This window comes from Panthera uncia, chromosome B1, assembly GCF_023721935.1.
Source record: "Panthera uncia isolate 11264 chromosome B1, Puncia_PCG_1.0, whole genome shotgun sequence".
Taxonomy (NCBI): Eukaryota; Metazoa; Chordata; class Mammalia; order Carnivora; family Felidae; genus Panthera; species Panthera uncia.
In genome coordinates this window covers 179,846,038-179,864,371 of record NC_064811.1, presented here as the reverse complement: position 1 = coordinate 179,864,371, position 18,334 = coordinate 179,846,038, and the positions used below count along the sequence as shown (strand labels likewise).

At 37.3% G+C, this 18,334-nt stretch overlaps 1 protein-coding gene across 2 annotated transcripts in view; it reads right to left on the bottom strand.

Annotated features, from left to right (window-relative positions):
* Positions 1-18,334, bottom strand: part of ZDHHC2 (zinc finger DHHC-type palmitoyltransferase 2) — a 71,456-nt gene that overhangs the window by 29,537 nt on the left and 23,585 nt on the right. For both annotated transcript variants that reach the window (XM_049631707.1, XM_049631708.1), the window contains exons 2-4: positions 17,590-17,616; positions 16,418-16,512; positions 5,833-5,953 (exon numbers count right to left, since the gene is read on the bottom strand). In XM_049631707.1, the coding sequence (XP_049487664.1) occupies positions 5,833-5,953; positions 16,418-16,512; positions 17,590-17,616 (243 nt within the window). The remainder of the gene's footprint in view (positions 1-5,832; positions 5,954-16,417; positions 16,513-17,589; positions 17,617-18,334) is intronic.

Sequence of the window (18,334 nt, the reverse complement as noted above, 5' to 3'; positions counted from 1 at the left end):
GGCAGCCTCAGCTCCTAAATGAAGAAGTCTCACAGCAACATACTAGGGAAAGCTACACAGTATCACTGGCTCATGCAAAGCATTACAGTGGAAGGCAGTATTATCCAGCAGAAATATAATGTGACCCACATGTATATTTTTAGATTCTCTGGGAGCTATGTTAAAAGACATGAAAATATGGGGCGCCTGGGTGGCTCAGCTGGGTGAGCGTCCAACTCTTGATTTCAGCTCAGGTCATGATCCCAGTGTGGTGGGATCAAGCCCCGCATCGGGCTCCATGCTGAGTATGGAGCCCGCTTGAGATTCTCTCTTTCTCTCCCTATGCGCCTCTGCCTGGCTCTCACTATCTCTCTAATCTCTCTAAAATTTTACAAAGACATAAAAAGAAACAGGGAAATTAATTCTAATAAAATACATTATTTTACCTAATATATCAAAAATATTATTTCAACATATAATTAATACACAAATTTAATCACATATTTTACATTTTTTAATGCCAAGTTTATATTTTTTACACTTATAGTTGAATTTTAAGTGGTAAGTTTGGGGGACAATGCTAGGTTCTCTCCAGATGGTAATTATCTCTATTTTAAAGTATGCTGGGGGGGAAAAAAAAACAAAACTCTCAAATCAAAGTGGGTAAATAATTCATAGGAAATCAAAACAATGTAGAAATAAGATTTTTGTTTATAATCTTTCATAAACATAAATTTAGTCTTTAAATTAAAAAAAAACCCACAATCCCATTTAAAATTGCACCAAAAATAATAAGATACCTAGGAACAAACCTAACCAAAGAGGTGAAAGACCCATATTCTGAAAACCATGAAACACTGATTAAAGAAACTGAAGATGACACAAAGAAATGGAAAGACATTCCAGGCTCATGGATTAGAACAAATACTATTAAAATACCTATACTACCCCATGCAACCTACACACCCAATGCAATCCCTATCAAAATACCAAGAGCATTTTTCACAGAACTAGAACAAACAATCCTAAAATGTGTATGGAACCACAAAAGACACCAAATAGCCAAAACAAAGCTGGAGGCACCACAATTTCGGACTTCACATTACATTACAAAGATGCGGTGATCAAAACAGTATGGTATCAGCACAAAAATACACACACAGATCAATAGAATAGAATGGAAAACCCACAATTATTTGATCAATTAATTTATGACAAAGGACGCAAAAAATATGCAATGGGAAAAAGACAGTCTCTTTAACAAATGGTGTTGGGAAAAGTGGACAGCTATGTGCAAAAGAATGCAACTGGACCACTTTCTTACACCATACACAAAAATAAATTCAAAATGTATTAAAGATCTAAATGTGAGAACTGAAACCATAAAAATCCTAGAAGAGAGCATAGGCAGTGATTTCTCTGACATCAGCCATAGCATTTTTTTTCTAGATAGGTCCTCTGAGGCAAGGGAAACAAAGGCAAAAATAAACTATTGGGATGACATCAAAATAACAAGTTTCTGCACAGCAAAGGAAACAATCAGTAAAACTAAGAAGCAATCTGTGGAATGGGAGAAGATATTTGCAAATGACATATCCAGTAAAGGGTTAGTATTCAAATTATACAAATCAACACCCAAAAAACAAATAATCCAAATTAAAAATGGGCAAAAGACATGAACAGACATTTTTCCAAAGAAGAATCCTGACGGTCAACAGACACATAAAAAGATGCTCATCATCACTTACCATCAGGGAAATGCAAATCAAATTACAATGAGATATCACCTCACACCTGTCAGAATGACGAAAATCAACAACACAAGAAACAACAGGAGTTGGTGAGGATGTGGAGAAAAAGGAACCCTCTTGCACTGTTGGTGGGAATGCAAACTGGTGCAGCTACTGTGGAAAACAGTATGGAGGTTCCTCAAAAAGTCAAAAATAGAACTACCCCTACCATCCAGCAATCGCACTACTATTTACCCAAAGAATACAAAAACACTAATTCAAAGGGATACATGCACCCCTATGTTTACAGCAGCGTTATTTACAATAGCCAAGATCTGGAAGCAGCCCAAGTGTCCGTCACTGATGAATGGATAAAGAAGATGTGGTACATATATGCAATGGGATATTATTCAGCCATAAAAAAGAATGAAATATTGCCATTTGCAATGACATGGATGGAGCTAGAGAGTATAATGCTAAGTGAAATAAATCAGTCAGAGAAAGACAAATACCATACAATTTCACTCATATGCAGAATTCAAGAAACAAAACAAATGAGCAAAGGGGAAAAAAGAGATAAAGACCAACCAAGAAACAGACTCTACTATAGAGAACAAACTAATGTTTACCAGAGCCGGGGCGGGGGGGGGTGTTAACCGGCAATGGGGATTAAGGAAGGCACTTGCCATGATGAGGACCAGGTGATTATTAAAATAAAAACTTAAAAAAAAAATTCCATGTGCTACATTACATTCAACTAAAATTATCCTGCTATAATTTAAAATGAACTATCTGATTATTATTTAAAAACTGTTAACAGTCAGGAAGAATTTTAACTGTCTTGTTTGAATTTTTTCAGAGTTTATTCTTATATTACTTTACTTATGTAATTTAAAACCTTTTTGGGTAATGTTGAAAAACAATTTTATCAACATCTGTGTGCAAAAAGATAAGTTCCATCACCTCTAGGTGTTACCTTCTTACGTCAAAATCTACAAAAAATTTTTTTTGTAGGAAAAGATCAAGGGCAAGAGAGAGCTGAAAAAGCAAAGAGTCCTCACTTAATAAGCATAGGAAAATATCTACAATAAAGTTTGGTGATCCCTGTAAGAAAACAGAAGATGGTGGGATCAGAAGAAAGCACAGAACAAACAGGTGACATCAACAGTCCTGTTAATACCCTGCTTTACTACGCCCCACATTCCAGTCTGTATGTAGGTGAATTTTTCTCTGTGTAGGGCAGCTTAATCTAGGCAGCTGGCCTTTTTCTCTCTGGGGTTTGGAGGAAGTACTGTGGATTTAGAAGGGATACTAAACTCCTTAATTATATTACTATCACTTTCTTCAATTCTCTCTGAAATACAAAGTGCATGAACACTGCATCTTTCAGGTGCTTTAGTCAATTTCTCAGGGGGAAGAAGGAAGTTATCCAAAGAACCCAAGGGTCTTTGCTGGGGGTGAGGAAGGAAGGACCCCCCACCCCCACATCCTGCCTTGGTGGTAGTGTGGTGGCTCCTCTGAACATCCATTCCGCAGTGTGTTTTCCTTTACATTCTATACATTCCAGAGGGGGATCAATCACACTGACATAATCTATTTATTATACTTAGCATAATTTAACTTAGTGACTCTAGTCAGTTAATATTGATTTTAGCATGCATCCCAAATTTTTGCACTGAAAATATAAACAAAGATTACATTAGGAGATCCAGATTGTATTCTGCACTGTCACAAATATTAAGAACCGTAAGTTCATCTCAGGAAAAAGGTATCCAATACTTCAGAGGGATAAGAGCCTTAACATTATATAAACAACACGAGGAGATGACTTATAAATCCAAAGTGTAGTTATTACTAATGGAAATTAATACTTTGTTAAAGTAGGACCTACACTTCCTCCCTTTCTCTTGACCCAGTGTTTCAAGGGGTACCGTAGAATGCACTGCCCTAGGAATGTGGAGACTAGATTTTTGCACCTTAAACTGTCACTGTCATTAACCAGTTTTGGAAACTGGTGCAGTAATCTATTTTTAGAGGGCTTAAATTGAGTATTTGCTTAGGCTTATGTCGTGTCAATATACATAAACATACATAAGCACATCTCTGTGGAATAGAACGAGTGGCATTAATATTAAACCAAAGAATTACCACTTGCCCAGGGAAAACAAACAGAAAAAAATTGCAAGACTTTGACTTAGACTTAGTTATGATTCTCAGGTGAGTTAGAAACAAACATAAATAATATAAAAATATTGATGAGATGGTTTACATTCTCGTTTTCATACTAAGCCTCTGAAACCAGTTGTGTATTTTATACCTAAAGCACAACTCAATTTGGAGGGGTCACATTTTTTGTAAAGTTTATTTATTTATTTTGAGAAAGAGAGAGAGCATAAGTGGGGGAGGAACAGAGAGAGAGAGATAGAGGGAGAGAGAGAACCCCAAGCTGCTCTGTGCTCTCAGTGCAGAGCCTGACTCGGGGCTCCATCTCATGACCCTGAGATCATGACCTGACCTGAAATTAAGAGTCAGAAGCTTAACCGATTGAGCCACCCAGATGCCCCAGGAGTTGCCACATTTTAAGTGCTCAACAGCCATATGGGGCTAGTGGCTACCAAAGTGGGTGGCACAGGCCTAAAGTCACAAAATTTCTAGGTGAGTCTTGGTGGGCAAGTATCAATAGTCATGTGTGTCCATTTTTAAGACAATTCTTTAATCAGATTGCTACTAAACTACCTAAAAGTTCTGACCCAGGTAAATGAGATTTATTAACTGAAATGCATTTGTTATAGCAGCACTATCAACAATAGCCAAAGTATGGAAAGAGCCCAAATGTCCATCGATGGATGAATGGAGAAAGAAGATGTGGTATATATAAATGGAGTTATTACTCGGCAATCAAAAAGAATGAAATCTTGCAACTACGAATGAAATTTGCAACTATGTGGATGGAACTGGAGGGTATTATGCTAAGTAAAATTAGAGAAAGACAAAAATCATATGACTTCACTCATATGAGGACTTTAAGAGACAAAACAGATGAATACAAGGGAAGGGAAACAAAAATAATATAAAAACAGGGAGGGGGACAAAACAGAAGAGACTCCTAAATATGGAAAACAAACTGAGGGTTACTGGAGGGGTTGTGGGAGGGGGGATGGGCTAAATGGGTAAGGGGCACTAAGGAATCTACTCCTGAAATCATTGTTGCACTATATGCTAACTAATTTGGATGTAAATTTAAAAAAATAAAAATGAAAATTAAAAAAAAAGAAAGAAAATTACCATACATTTTAAATATAAAGAAATTGTATCAATCCCTTAAGTTTTATATACTTTATACAATTACTTCTTTACATTTATGTAAAATTGTCAATGTTATGTTCATTATAGATATTACTCCCTTAAATTAAATAATAGGAAAAGCCGATAATTAAAACTTTAAAAAAATTAGGGGTGCTTGGGTGGCTCAGTCAGTTAAGTATCCGACACTTTACAGAGGCTCAGGTCATGATCTTGTTGTTTGTGAGTTCAAGCTCTGGGTCAGGCTCTGAGCTGACAACACAGAGCCTGCTTGGGATTCTCTCTCTCCTTCTCTCTCTGCACCTTTCCCACTCATGTGCATCAAAATAAAAAAAACATTAAAAAAAATCTTTAGTCCATTAAGCGTCTGACTTCAGCTCAGGTCATGACCTTGGGCTCTGTGCTGACAGCTCGGAGCCTGAAGCCTGCTTCAGATTCTGTGTCTCCCTCTCTCTCTGCCCCCGTCCCACTCACACTCTCTCTTTCTCTCTCTCAAAAATAAGCATTAAAATTTTTTTTTTTAAATTTAAAAAATAAATCCAACTACAAATTAGTACTTCAGCAGTTCTAACATCTCCACTGAGTCCCAACTAAGTGACTAGAGAAGTCACAAGGGAAGTGAGGTCAGTGCTGATGTGTTTGAGATCTTTGTGCCACACACCGTTACTCACGTGTCTGTTTTATAGAATCGTATAGGAAAGACTGAATAACCACCCAAGACATAACACAATCTATTTCAATGAGTGTTCGACAGTTTCAAGTATATAAATATGCTGAGGGTCACCACAAGAATCGTGCCAAAGCACTCATTATCGTGTACCTCCAGACATGGTCCTGGTATAGATGGGGAGATCTTTGGCTGCTCGCCGAAGAACTTCCTGATGGGCTTCTCCTCTTGGCTCTCTCTCCAACAATTCTTTCTCCGCATAAGAGAGATGGAACTGTGGAAAAAATTTACATTTCAGTCAATGTTCTCAAGAAATACCATATTGGTCCGAAAAGTTATTTATAAAATATTAATCAGATCTATTATATATACTGAGAGTGATGACAGAGTTTGAATCTGGGCATGTCTGTTAATCTAGTGGATCATTAGTTGATGCATCTAGAAAAAGGGAATAATAATACCTACTTCCTCAGATGTTCATGAAACTCAAGAGGAATAAAGTATGTAAAATTGTCTTATAGAGTTCCGCTCCACTATTAGTTATACTAATAAATGAAATGACAAAATAAACAAATTTGGCTCATTGGGTAAGTTTTTCAAGCGGATATTATTAGGAATAAAAATAGAAACAAAACTATCAAGCATTTTTTCTTATCTAAGTGAATTTTAACTTGAGGATAATCATGGCATGAATTTCCTAGCACTCAAAAGAACTAATCATTAATTTTACTTCTTACACTGCCAATTTGGTCCACCCAATTAAAAAAATCCTTATTTGAGAAAAATCAAATTTGTTTGGGCTATACACACACAAAGAAAACCCCAATCTCTCTCACACACACACACACACACACACACACACACACACACAAAACCAGTTGTAGAAGTCTATAAAGGTTTAAATGTGTTCCAGGAGGCATGTACAAGGATATTCATAGCATCGTGGTTTGAAATGTAAAAAATTAAACCCAACGCAAATGTCCATCAAAAGGATAATGGATAAATAAGTTGGAGTATGATATATCCACATAACTGAATCCTATGATGCACTGCATAATTAATGAACTTGAGCTGTGTTCAGCTCTCTGTGTTCAGCTCAACAAAGAATCTCAACATACTGTTGGACAACAAATCATTTTATAGCACGTAGTATGATTCCATTCATACAAAGTTTTTAAAACCAGAAAGCTATACACTATCCACATATACATACACATATATATGAATTATAAAGAAAAACAAGAGAATAACTAACACAAAACTTCAAGATAGTAGCTACTTCTTGAGGAATGCAGGGAAATACAATGCGGAAGAGTACACAAGACATGCTGAAAATATAAATGTGTTTTCTGATACTTGGGTGACTGTTTAGGTCTTTTCATTTTTCTATTCTTTATTTTGTTGTTGTTATTATTATTATTATTATTATTATTATTAGAGAGAATGTGCAAGTGTGAGCAGGGAAGGGGAAGAGGGAGGGAGGGAATCTTCAGCAGGTTCCACGCTCAGTGCACAACCTGATGTGGGGTTCAGTCCCATTAGCCTGGGATCATGACCTGAGCCGAAATCAAGAGTCAGATGCTCAACCAAATGAGCCACCCAGGCGCCCCTTATTATTCTTTAAACTATGCATTACAAATGCTTCTTCTGTATGTAGGCCATGTTTTTCAATTTTTTTTCTAAGTTTTAAAAGTAATCTAAGTAGGTCAATGAAGGAAAGAAAAACAATTTGTTGAAAATGAGGTGATGATATTTGAGCCGAATTCTTTGTCTTTGGAGAAATAAAAGTATTTGTTTAGAGGTTGACAATTCTAACGAGGTTATTTTAAAAAGAAAAATAAATCTCCAGCTTCCAAATGTAAATAAGTTTTGGGGCACCTGGATGGCTCATTCGGTTCAGTGCCAGACTTCAGCTCAGGTCATGATCTCATGGTTTGTGAGTTTGAGCCCCGCATCAGGCTCTGTGCTGATGGCTCAGAGCCTGGAGCCTGCTTTAGATTCTCTGCCCCTCTCCTGCTCGTTCTCTGTCTTCCTCTCTCTCAAAAAATGAATATACATTAAAAGAAAAAATGTAAATAAGTTTTAAGTACCATAAGATTCCCATATGCATGACACATAGTTAAATATAACTGTAAAATTTCAGCCCCATTAAGGTAAAGAAACTAAAAAGAAGTTTTCTATAAGTAGAAATTTACATAATACAAATTATTCTAAATTAGCATATTAAATTTACTGGCATTAAATTAGTAGATAGATTATAGTTAGGTCTTTAAGAGTTTCTAAGGTAATTTAAAAAAGTATTCTCTACGTTAAATATTCCTCCTGTTATAAATTCACAGCATTTACTTACCTCTCAATTCATTTCATAGTATTTCAAATTACACTTCAACCAGTCCTTTCTCAAATGAATACAAATAACAAATAAATGAAGGTCACATTTGTGAAGGCATAGTGTGTTCTTTCTATCAGTTGCTCTCCACTTGCTTGCTACCTTAAATCTTAGTTTAAAAACCTGAAACATATTCACACAAGTATTCTGATTGGTTGAATATATAAATGAGGGTGGTGAGTGGCCGTGAGCAGCGTCATTTCCAGCCTGGCAAAGAAGGATGCTGCAGACTGATCCCAGAGGCTGGGGCAGGAGAAACAGCAGATTAAATATCTTGGAATCAAAAAAAGTTCGGGAACCACATTTCCAGGAGGTAGACGACTATCTCCCAATTGGATAATAGATTCCTAGAATTCATTCCATTGTTTCAAAGTTACTCTAAAAAAGAACTTTGATAGAAGGCTGATACAATGAGAATATTGTAACTCTTCAGGTCATATTTAAATCTAAGAGCTGACAAAGAAAAATTCAAATTGTTTACTGATCCATCATATGCGGTTGTATTGGTTTATCAGGGGATTTGCCAGATTTTCTGACTTATTTAATAATTCCAATATTTTTATTTAATGGTTCAACAGTGTGCATCATGCACCCGTTGATATTATCTTAATATTTAAAATGTTCTGTTCATTGTTTTGAAAGAAAAGAAAAAAAAGGACCTAAAGGAAAATGGTCTCAATAGAACTACGTACGCATCTTGTTTGGAAACATTTAATTGGTATAAAGGGTATAACATCCAATGATGTCATAATGCTGTAATAGTCAAGAAAAAGAAAGGGTCATTGTAAAAATGTCTATTAACTTTGCACATGCAGATTCCTCTCTCTAGAATGCTAGTCCTCGCACTGTATAGATGGCTCCTTCTCACTTTGCAGATTTTAGCTTAAATGCCATCTTCTCAAAGAACTTCCAAGATTCCTTTACTGGGTAGGTACCCTGAAAATTCTGTCCCTTCCCCCATCATACTCTTCCCTAGGTCCATACAGTCCTTCTTTGTATTATGCACCACAATTTAAAATTATTTTGTTTGTTCATTGGTCCATTGTCTAACTCTCCCACAAACATGTAATCCCACACGGGCAGGGATCAAATCCTAGCACAGATTCAGCATTCTCTTAGGATTGCGAAATGGACAAAGGAACACATATCAGTAGGCCTGGGTCAGATCACTGACTATCAAGGAAAAACTTGTTTTATTTTTAATTTTTAAAAATTGTTTTTATTTATTTTTGAGAGAGAAAGGGACAAAGCGTGAGTGGGGGAGGGGCAGGGAGAGAGAGAGGGAGACACCGAATCTGAAACAGGCTCCAGGCTCTGAGCTGTCAGCACAGAGCCCGACACGGGGCTTGAACTCGGGAATGGCGAGATCATGACCTGAGCCGAAGTCGGATGCTTAACTGACTGAGCCACCCAGGCGCTCCAGGAAAAACTTATTTTATATCTCAGTCCCCAACATTCCATTCTCAGAATCCCACCATTTAGGCAGATATATCTCCCCTCTGTGTTTCTAAAATTAATTTAAAACCTAGCACTGAAAATCAGTTTAGTAAAGACTTAATAATAGTCAAAAGGATTAAACCATCAACATTTTACCACATTTTCTTATGGAGTTCTCTGGATCCTTTTTACCTTAGAGGAAAATTCCAGTCAGTGACAGAACTGAAAGACTCTTTAGTATGTTTAGTGCTTTTATTAATAAGTAAACAACACATTGCATCAGGTCCAGAAAACCAAATGCAGGTTGGCAGAATTCTGACTCGTGTCATACGGATTCCAAATATCTAATTCTACTTTGGAATGCACCAAATACACAGTCCTTTCCCCTAGAACACTTTTTATTTTTTAGATTTTATTTTTAAGTAATCTCTCTACCCAACGTGGGGCTCAAACTCACAACCCAGAGATCAAGAGTCACATGCTGTTCCCACTGAGCCAGCCAGGTGCCCCTCCCCCAGAACACTTGTACGTGCACAGGTATGTCACAGATTTGAAGAGAGATGACGTTTGTTGAGAGCTGATGGAATGAAGATCTCCCAGGGTGGAACAGATAACATCGCTGACCTGCCACCAGTCTGAAGGGTAGGGCAGTCCTCTGACCGGTTAATGCACGCTGTTTTGTTTGGTTTAAATAGTTGTATCCATTTTAAAACATTTTAGATTTATAGAAAATTTGAAAAAATATGATACAGTTCCCATATAGCTTCTCACCCAACTGTCCACATCATTAACATCATATATTAGTACATCAATGAATCGATACTGATACATTATTAACTTAAGCCTATAGTTTATTCAGATTTCGTTAGGTTTTACTGAATATCTTTTTCCGTTTCAGGATCCCATCCAGAATACCACAGTCCAGGTTAAAGAAGAGTACGATTTTTAAAGGATATACAAATTAAGAAAAAACGTGAAATCTAATAACCAATAGAAAACTCATGGAATGCACTTCCTTTCTTGCTAGCTTTTTTTCACTTAGGACAAAAATGAACATGTAATCTCACCAGTATCTAAAATGTACAAATTGAAACATAGAATTTAATTGACGACCAACAGCTTTCTCAATGACAACAGGCAATGCCAAAGGTCTGATTGAACTGGTGGCACTTTATGTTGCTACCATTCTTTTTTCAAACAATGTGGCAAGTAACTTAAATTTCCTTGGTCTAGGCATGTGACTTTTGAGAATTTATATTAAGGAAATAATCCAAAATATAGGTAAAACGTGTATACACAATATGGGCAACCATGTTAACAAAATTATTTATAATATGAAAAGTTGGGATCAGCCTAAAACTCCAAGCTGGGATGTGACAGAGTAAACTTTTACGCATTTCAGTGAGAATATTATGCCATGATTAAAAATCACAATAAACCAATGATGGACAATTATGTGGGGGGAAAAAACTGGAATCTGTGCATGCTGAATACAAGCAGGAAAAATAACTTGAAGGAAATTCAGCCTGTAAATTGGGTAAATTAGCATGATTTTTTTTCCCTTCTCTTTTTGCCCAGTCTCCATTTTCACAATGTATGGTTTTCTTACTTTTATGGGAGAAAATCTTATAAATTGAAAAATGATTAGCAATTTAACAATCCTGTTATATAAAAAGGTAAATTTTAGTTCCAGATTTCTCCTGATTCTCTCAAAACTAACAAGAAAATATTAACATGATTTTCTTATTACCTCTTTCCCTGCTATTTTAGTCCCATTTTTTCAAAGATTTTTAGCAGCTGAGAGCACTCTATTGTCAATTTAAGCCGAGGACCCCTCATTTTACAAGTGGGAGTGTCTCTGGCTGCTGATCAATTAAAAGATTAGGGTGAGATCTTCCACTTTATTAATGGAATAACTCAAGATTCTTTGCCAGCAAGCAAGGGCTCTTTCTTTCATAAAACAGTGGTCTCCAAACTCTTCTGATCATGGACCCATCAGTAAAACAATAATTTGAGACTGACATGCATTTTTATTTGTATTAGCTAATAAATATATTATATATGAAACCTTATATGTGAAACTTTATATGCATTTATATATATTTTATACTTTATATATATTTCTATGCCTTCTATTGTAACTTTAAAAAAAAGAAACATTAAAAGAATAATATGTAAATGGAAGTGCTGCTATTTTTTCTCCATGTGCCAAGCGATATCCTGGCTACACCCACCCACTGTGGTGTCCACTCTCCATGCTAGAGCGTGGTATACTGCCAAGAGTGTGGGCTTGATGGTCAGAAGAACTTGGCTTTAGGGGCACCTGGGTGGCTCAGTGGGTTGAGCAGTTGAGCCTCTGACTTCAGCTCAGGTCCTGATCTCATGGTTCCTGAGTTCAAGCCCCGCCCTGCGTCAGGCTCTCTGATGGCAGCTCAGAGCCTGGAGCCTGCTTCGGATTCTGGGTCTCCCTCTCTCTCTGCCCCTCCCCTGCTCACACTCTGTCTCCGTCACTCTCTCTCAAAAATAAACAGATGTTAAAAATATTAAAAAAAAAAAAAAAGAAAGAAAGAAAAAGGGGAACTTTGCTTTGAATGTTAGCTCTGTCACATGCTAGTTCTTGATGCCCTGGAGTAATTAGCTAATGTTCAGAACCTACTGCTCCATTTGTAAAATGGTAATAAATAGTATCTATGTCACACAGTTGTAGGACTCGAATAAAGTGAATTTTTTTTTTGTGGAAAAATCATCCAACAAATCATGGGACAGCTGTAAATTCACTGTCCTCAATCTCGACTGCTCCCTCAATACTGTGACATTTCTTTTCTTTTTTTTATAAAATTTTTTACCTTTATTTATTTTTGATAGACAGAGAAAGACAGAGCACTAGTCAGGGAGGGATAGAGAGAGAGAGACACAGAATCCGAAGCAGGCTCCAGGCTCTGAGCTGTCAGCGCAGAGCCCAACGTGGGGCTCGAACTCACAAACCGTGAGATCATGACCTGAGCTGAAGTCAGATGCTTAACTGACTGAGCCACTCAGCCACCCCTTATTTTATTTTATTTTATTTATTTTATTTTATTTTATTTTATTTTTTTAATACTGTGACATTTCTTCCGTGTTTCATCATTTTATTTTCCTCACTCTCTCCAACCACTATTTCAAACCTCTGCTTTCCCACACCTCAATTAACCTACCTCCCTCTCATTCTTAGCTGATGATCTCGCATATAATTTTTTTTAATGTTTATTCCTTTTTGAGACAGACAGCGCATGAGCAGGAGAAGGGCAGAGAGAGAGGGAGACACAGAATCTGAAACAGGCTCCAGGCTCTGAGCTGTCAGCAGAGAGCCCGACACGGAGCTCGAACCCACGAACTGTGAGATCATGACCTGAGCTGAAGTCGGACGCTTAACTGACTAAGCCACCCAGGTGCCCCAATCTCACATATAATTTTAGGGAGAAATTAGAGGGTACTTCAACTTCCACCAAGGCTATAAACACAACCTGCATCTCTACACATAACTACTTATCTATATCAAATCATTTAGCAAATATTTATTGACTACCTTTAATGGGTCAGACACTGCTCTAGGTATTGGTGATGGGTCAGTGAACAAAACAGATAAAGTTCATGCCGTTGCAGAGCTTACGTTCTAGGAATGATATAAAATGAATATGGAACGAGTTACAGAATGATATGCTATGGAGAAAAATATAGCAAGGTTAAGGGTTATAGGGCATTCCAGGAATAGTTTACCCATTTTATACAGAGTGATCATGGAAAGCCTCAAAGATAAGGTATCACTGGAGCAGAGACGAAGTAAGTAAGGGACTTGGTCACACAGTTGTCTGTGGGAAGAATGTTCCAGGTCAAGAGAAAATAATCAGGTTTTGAGACCCCTGAGGGAAAAAACATGCTTAGCATATTGATGGAACAATATGCAAGGAAACTAATGTGACTAAGGCAGCACTGAAGAAGGTCAGAGAGGTGGTGTGGGGCCAGACCTTGTGCAGCCTTTTAAACTACAGTAGAGAATTATGTTTTTACTGTGAGTGAGCTCGGGTATCAAAGGGATGTGCTAAGCAGAAGAATGATATGATCTGCTTTCTATTTTGAAAGGATCACTGTGGATACTTGATGAAAATATACAGAAAAAGGAAACTGGTTGAAGGGTTACTGCAACATACAGGCATGGGATGTTGGTGGCGGGGACCAGGGGTGAAAGTAGCAGTTGGGGGGGGGGGCGGGGAATGAGCTCTCGCGGTGCGTGCTTTGAGGGTATCCTTACAGACTCTGCTCAACGGGACGTGATGGAGACTGAGAGCAGAGGAGTTGCTGGTGGCGGATGCCTCCCAGGGGTTTAAATGGAATTGCCATTACTGAGCTGGGAAAACTTTAAGAACAGGAAGATTCAGAGAGTGGGTGGGAAATCAGAAGTTTGATTCCAGGTACTTTGAATTTAAAATTTCTATTAGATGCCAAATACATAGCTGGAAATGAGTCTGGAATCCAGAAGAAAGGACCAGGCTAAGGATATTGTTTTTTTTTTTTTTTTTTTTGGTTCATTTGTTTGTTTTGTTTTGTTTTTTTTTTAGTATTTATTTATTCTTGAGAGAGAGAGGGAGAGACAGAAAATATTAATTTGAAAGCTGTTGCAATGAGATGATACATAAAGTCGTAATGTAGATAAATAAGAGAAGTCCAGGGATTGCTCTCTGGAACAATCCAATGCTTTAAAGTTCAGGAGATAATGAGAAATCAGCAATGGAGACCAAGATGGAGCTGCCACCATGAATAAAAATGGAATTATTTGGATGAGAAAGTAAGTAAAAATATCTGGAAAGAAAATAATGGCATGGTATATACAGGAAAATACATGCAATTAAAAACCACTAGAATATAAAGTGGGAAGCCAGAAATTTAGACAAGACTCATGTGTTGCCAAACGAGGGAGACCGGCCTCTGGCCTGTGGGACACGTAGAATAACTGAATACATAGAAGACATAGAATCGAAGAGTTAAAGTTGATTTTAGACCTCCAGCTTCAGGGTGAAGGATGGATTTTTACAGCGCTCTGGGAAGGGAGTGTAGGCAAGAATGTAAACAGTGAAACCCTATAGGAGACTGCAATGTCTCAAACAAAAGAGATGATTGAGATCCTGAATTAGGGTAATGATAAGAAAGAAGGAAAGAAAGAAAGAAAGAAAGAAAGAAAGAAAGAAAGAAAGAAAGAACATAAGAGAAACAAAGAAAAGAAAAAGGGGTTGGAACCAAAAAAGAAAAATTAGGAAGTAAAAACATCAGCAGGATTTAGATATTGAGGGAGGGCCAAGGAAGCCAGAGAACTCTGGCAAGGCTGCCAAGCTTCCAGAAAGGTGGAGAGTTGGAAGGTTGAGCTGGATGGCAGTGGCATTAACCAGTAAAAGAAACAGATGAGTCATGGTCTGGGAAGGGAGAAGGGGGTGACTTCAGCTTTTGATGTGCTGCATTTGAAGTCTCAGTGGATTAAGGAGCCATGTTTGGCAGGGAGATATGTAAGTTTGCAACAGGAGAGGTCAGAGCTGGAAGGAGATTTGGGAATTGTCAATACAGAGGTTATAGATAAAGAACCAGAAAGGATAAGATCATCCAGGACAGGAGTCAGCATTCTCCTTCAAACCTACAACTAAGGCCAGGATGGCAGTAAGAGAGATAATAGGAAAGAAGCAACCATGGCAGGGGGAAGGAAAAAGGGGTAGGAAACAAAAATAGGTAGAGAGTAGAAGAAAAAAAAGGCTGTATGTACAGCATTTTAGGCCAACCATACCATTAATTCTGTGCAAATACCTGTGGTTTTATTTTTAATATCCTTTCCCAGGTCACACAGCATTTTTACCAGCCTTCTGACCACAGTTGCATTTCAAACAGATTACTTCCAGGAACAATTTGCAACAATGCCTAGACCTATCTTTTTTTTTTTTTTTTTTAAACCTGGCCAACTAAAACCACAACATTATTGCTGGAACAAAGTTTATTTCAGTTCAACAAACATGTACTGACTAAGTGCCAACGGTATAGAAATAAGTAAGGCATAGTCCTCTGCACCCAACTTTTAACCAGGGTGAAAGACTTAGAAACAAATACTTAGTCAGAATGATCTTTTCACAATGTAAATTTGACACTATCACTCTACTTAAAATCTTCCGTAGCTGAGACTGCTATTTTTCCCCCAATGTCCACAATTTCCTTCTTCTGACATGGTTAATATGGTTAACATGGCCACTGAGAATAAAGACTAGACTCCTAACCTTCTGTGCAAGTAAATGTGGCCATGTAACTAAGTTCTAAACTAAGTGGAAATGGCATTGCAACTTCCAGAAAACATCCTTAAAGGGAAGGACGCTTACTTCTACTCCTCTATCCTACTTTTTTTGACCTGCTGTCTGGAAGGTAGACATGATGGCTGGAACTGGAGCACCCATCTTAGGCCAAGAGGTGATGTTGGAAACGGAGGATACACAATAAGCTGTGGACTGGCTACAGACTTTGAATATAGAGAGGATTAGTTACATTGTTATTTTGTTATTATTGTTTCTGGCGGTGAGCAACCAATTAATATACTGTTAGTGTGATAATTATAATATAGCTATGTCCACCTTCAGCTCTATCCATTCACTCATCCACCCTGCTGTCTGACTCTTAAGTAGAAATGGAACACACCACAGAATTAGGATCAGAAATATAATACTAACTCAGTGCAAAAATAATATTTACAAAGTGAAAATTCAAGTATTTACCAACAGACACATTAATGTAAACAAAGCAATACGCTCACTAAGTGCAACATTAACAAAAAGACGTAAAGTTCATTCTTCAGACATCAGTATTATTGATTTCTAACTTCAAGATAACTTTACTAATATTTTAACTTACTTCTTTTGAAGGATTCATTGGTAATGTAAAGATAGTTTTCCAATATGACCAGACGAACATTGCAAAAAGTAGATGATAAGCAATCAGGCACACAACTAAAATGAGAAAAACATAATTATCATTAAAATATGCAAATACACATTAAAATCATAGTATTCACAAAAGATCTGCTTGTTCTAAATGAACCAAATTCTTCAATAACTTAATTATTTCATATCCCATGATCAGAAAGCTGTCATCTGTAGACACCCCCAATCTATTAGCCAAATGGCTAGAGAGACCTTTCCTATATTATAAAAGTCAGGCAGCTGTGCCTTCGACTTTAAATAATAAACACAGCATTAAAAAAATGTTAAAACTTCAGGCTTAAAGAACTTCACGGACGAAGAATAGCAAAACCAGTTCCTATTTGAGGAGGTATTTGCTAATTTGGCTTAGATGTAGTCAAATCTGTTGGCACTGATTGTTCTAATAACGATATATTTAAACAGAGACCATCTGGACAAAGAGATTTCCTCCAACAGGAGTTCAAGTGTCTTGTTTATCACATGGGACAACTTTTAAGAAAAGTATACTTTGTTCAAGCAATGTATATAAACACACTTTGTATGGTGTTTTAGTTGTGAAATACTATATTAGGCAAGCACAAAATATTCTGTATGTGGTGATAATGAACAATTCTGGAAAATACACTAATATATAAATAAATTCTATAAGATACAGTTGAATAAAATGTTAGTTTAAAATACAGCATGCTTGGTATTTTAAGCTGTATGACAATTTCTTAAAGCATGATGATACACATAGAATCATTTAAAAATTCAGTAATCCAATGAGGCACTTAAATCAGTGTGAAATGGCTGCAGCCAATGATATTTTCCATGAACTATATGGATGACTCAGGAATGGGGTAATACTCTGAATTGAAACAGGAGATTGTTGATATTCCTGTATTTTGAAGCCACCAAGAATCTTTGGCACAATGGCTACCATTTCAAGGGAGAGGTCTTTGCCAAATGTCTAACAGAGTTCAGTCTGGGGACTGAGAGAAGTCTTTAACCCCACCATGACTCCACATTCTCAAAGTATAATTTATTAATTCCAGCCAACTCTACAGGAAAAAAACTACTTTTACAATTTCACATCTAAAACAATAACAAAACATATCTTACCTTGTTCTCCAACGTTTTCCATGGACACTATAGAAATAAGCAGAAAACAGAGATTAGTAGTAGATTACGACATTTACGGCAAACAACAGAGCCTGACGGAGACATAGGTCACTTGAGTAGGTTAATAATTTGGCTCCCCTTCAAACCAACATCGTTAAATATTTGTTCAATTTTATTTAGAGGAGAGGTGACTACTGCTGGGGGACAGGGTGGAGAAGGAAGGCTGGTATTGTTGGTATTTCAGCCCTGACGCCACACAGAAAACAACCCATCAGGCGTCTCCTTGTGGGTCTTATTCCTATATCAATTACTTTCTTAGCCTTCCTCCCGAATCAGGGTTCAGATAAAAGCAGTGTTCTTCATGTGAGGACATTTTCAGAGGCATGTATTGTTCTTTACAAGTTGGCAACTGCCTTCAGATAACTCTCCAGGAGACTAAAATGTTGGATCCATGGCACACGCTTTGGTCAAATTTCTAGAAGTGCAAATTCTTATGCCCAATGGCTAATGGCTCCCTAGTGTACAATGAGAGATGCAGGGAATGTGCCTAAGAGACTGTCATCTTTGAGGGGCTTATAAATACCCCAAGGTAGATGAGGTCGCTAGATTAGGGACCGTTCAGCTGAAATGAGCTGGGACAAGAAACAGTATCTAGAAATAACCCGGGCACTTGTCCTACCTCCTATATTGTGTGCTTGTTTTGTTTCCCATTTGGTCTTCCTCCATTTGTACTAAAGTCCATTTT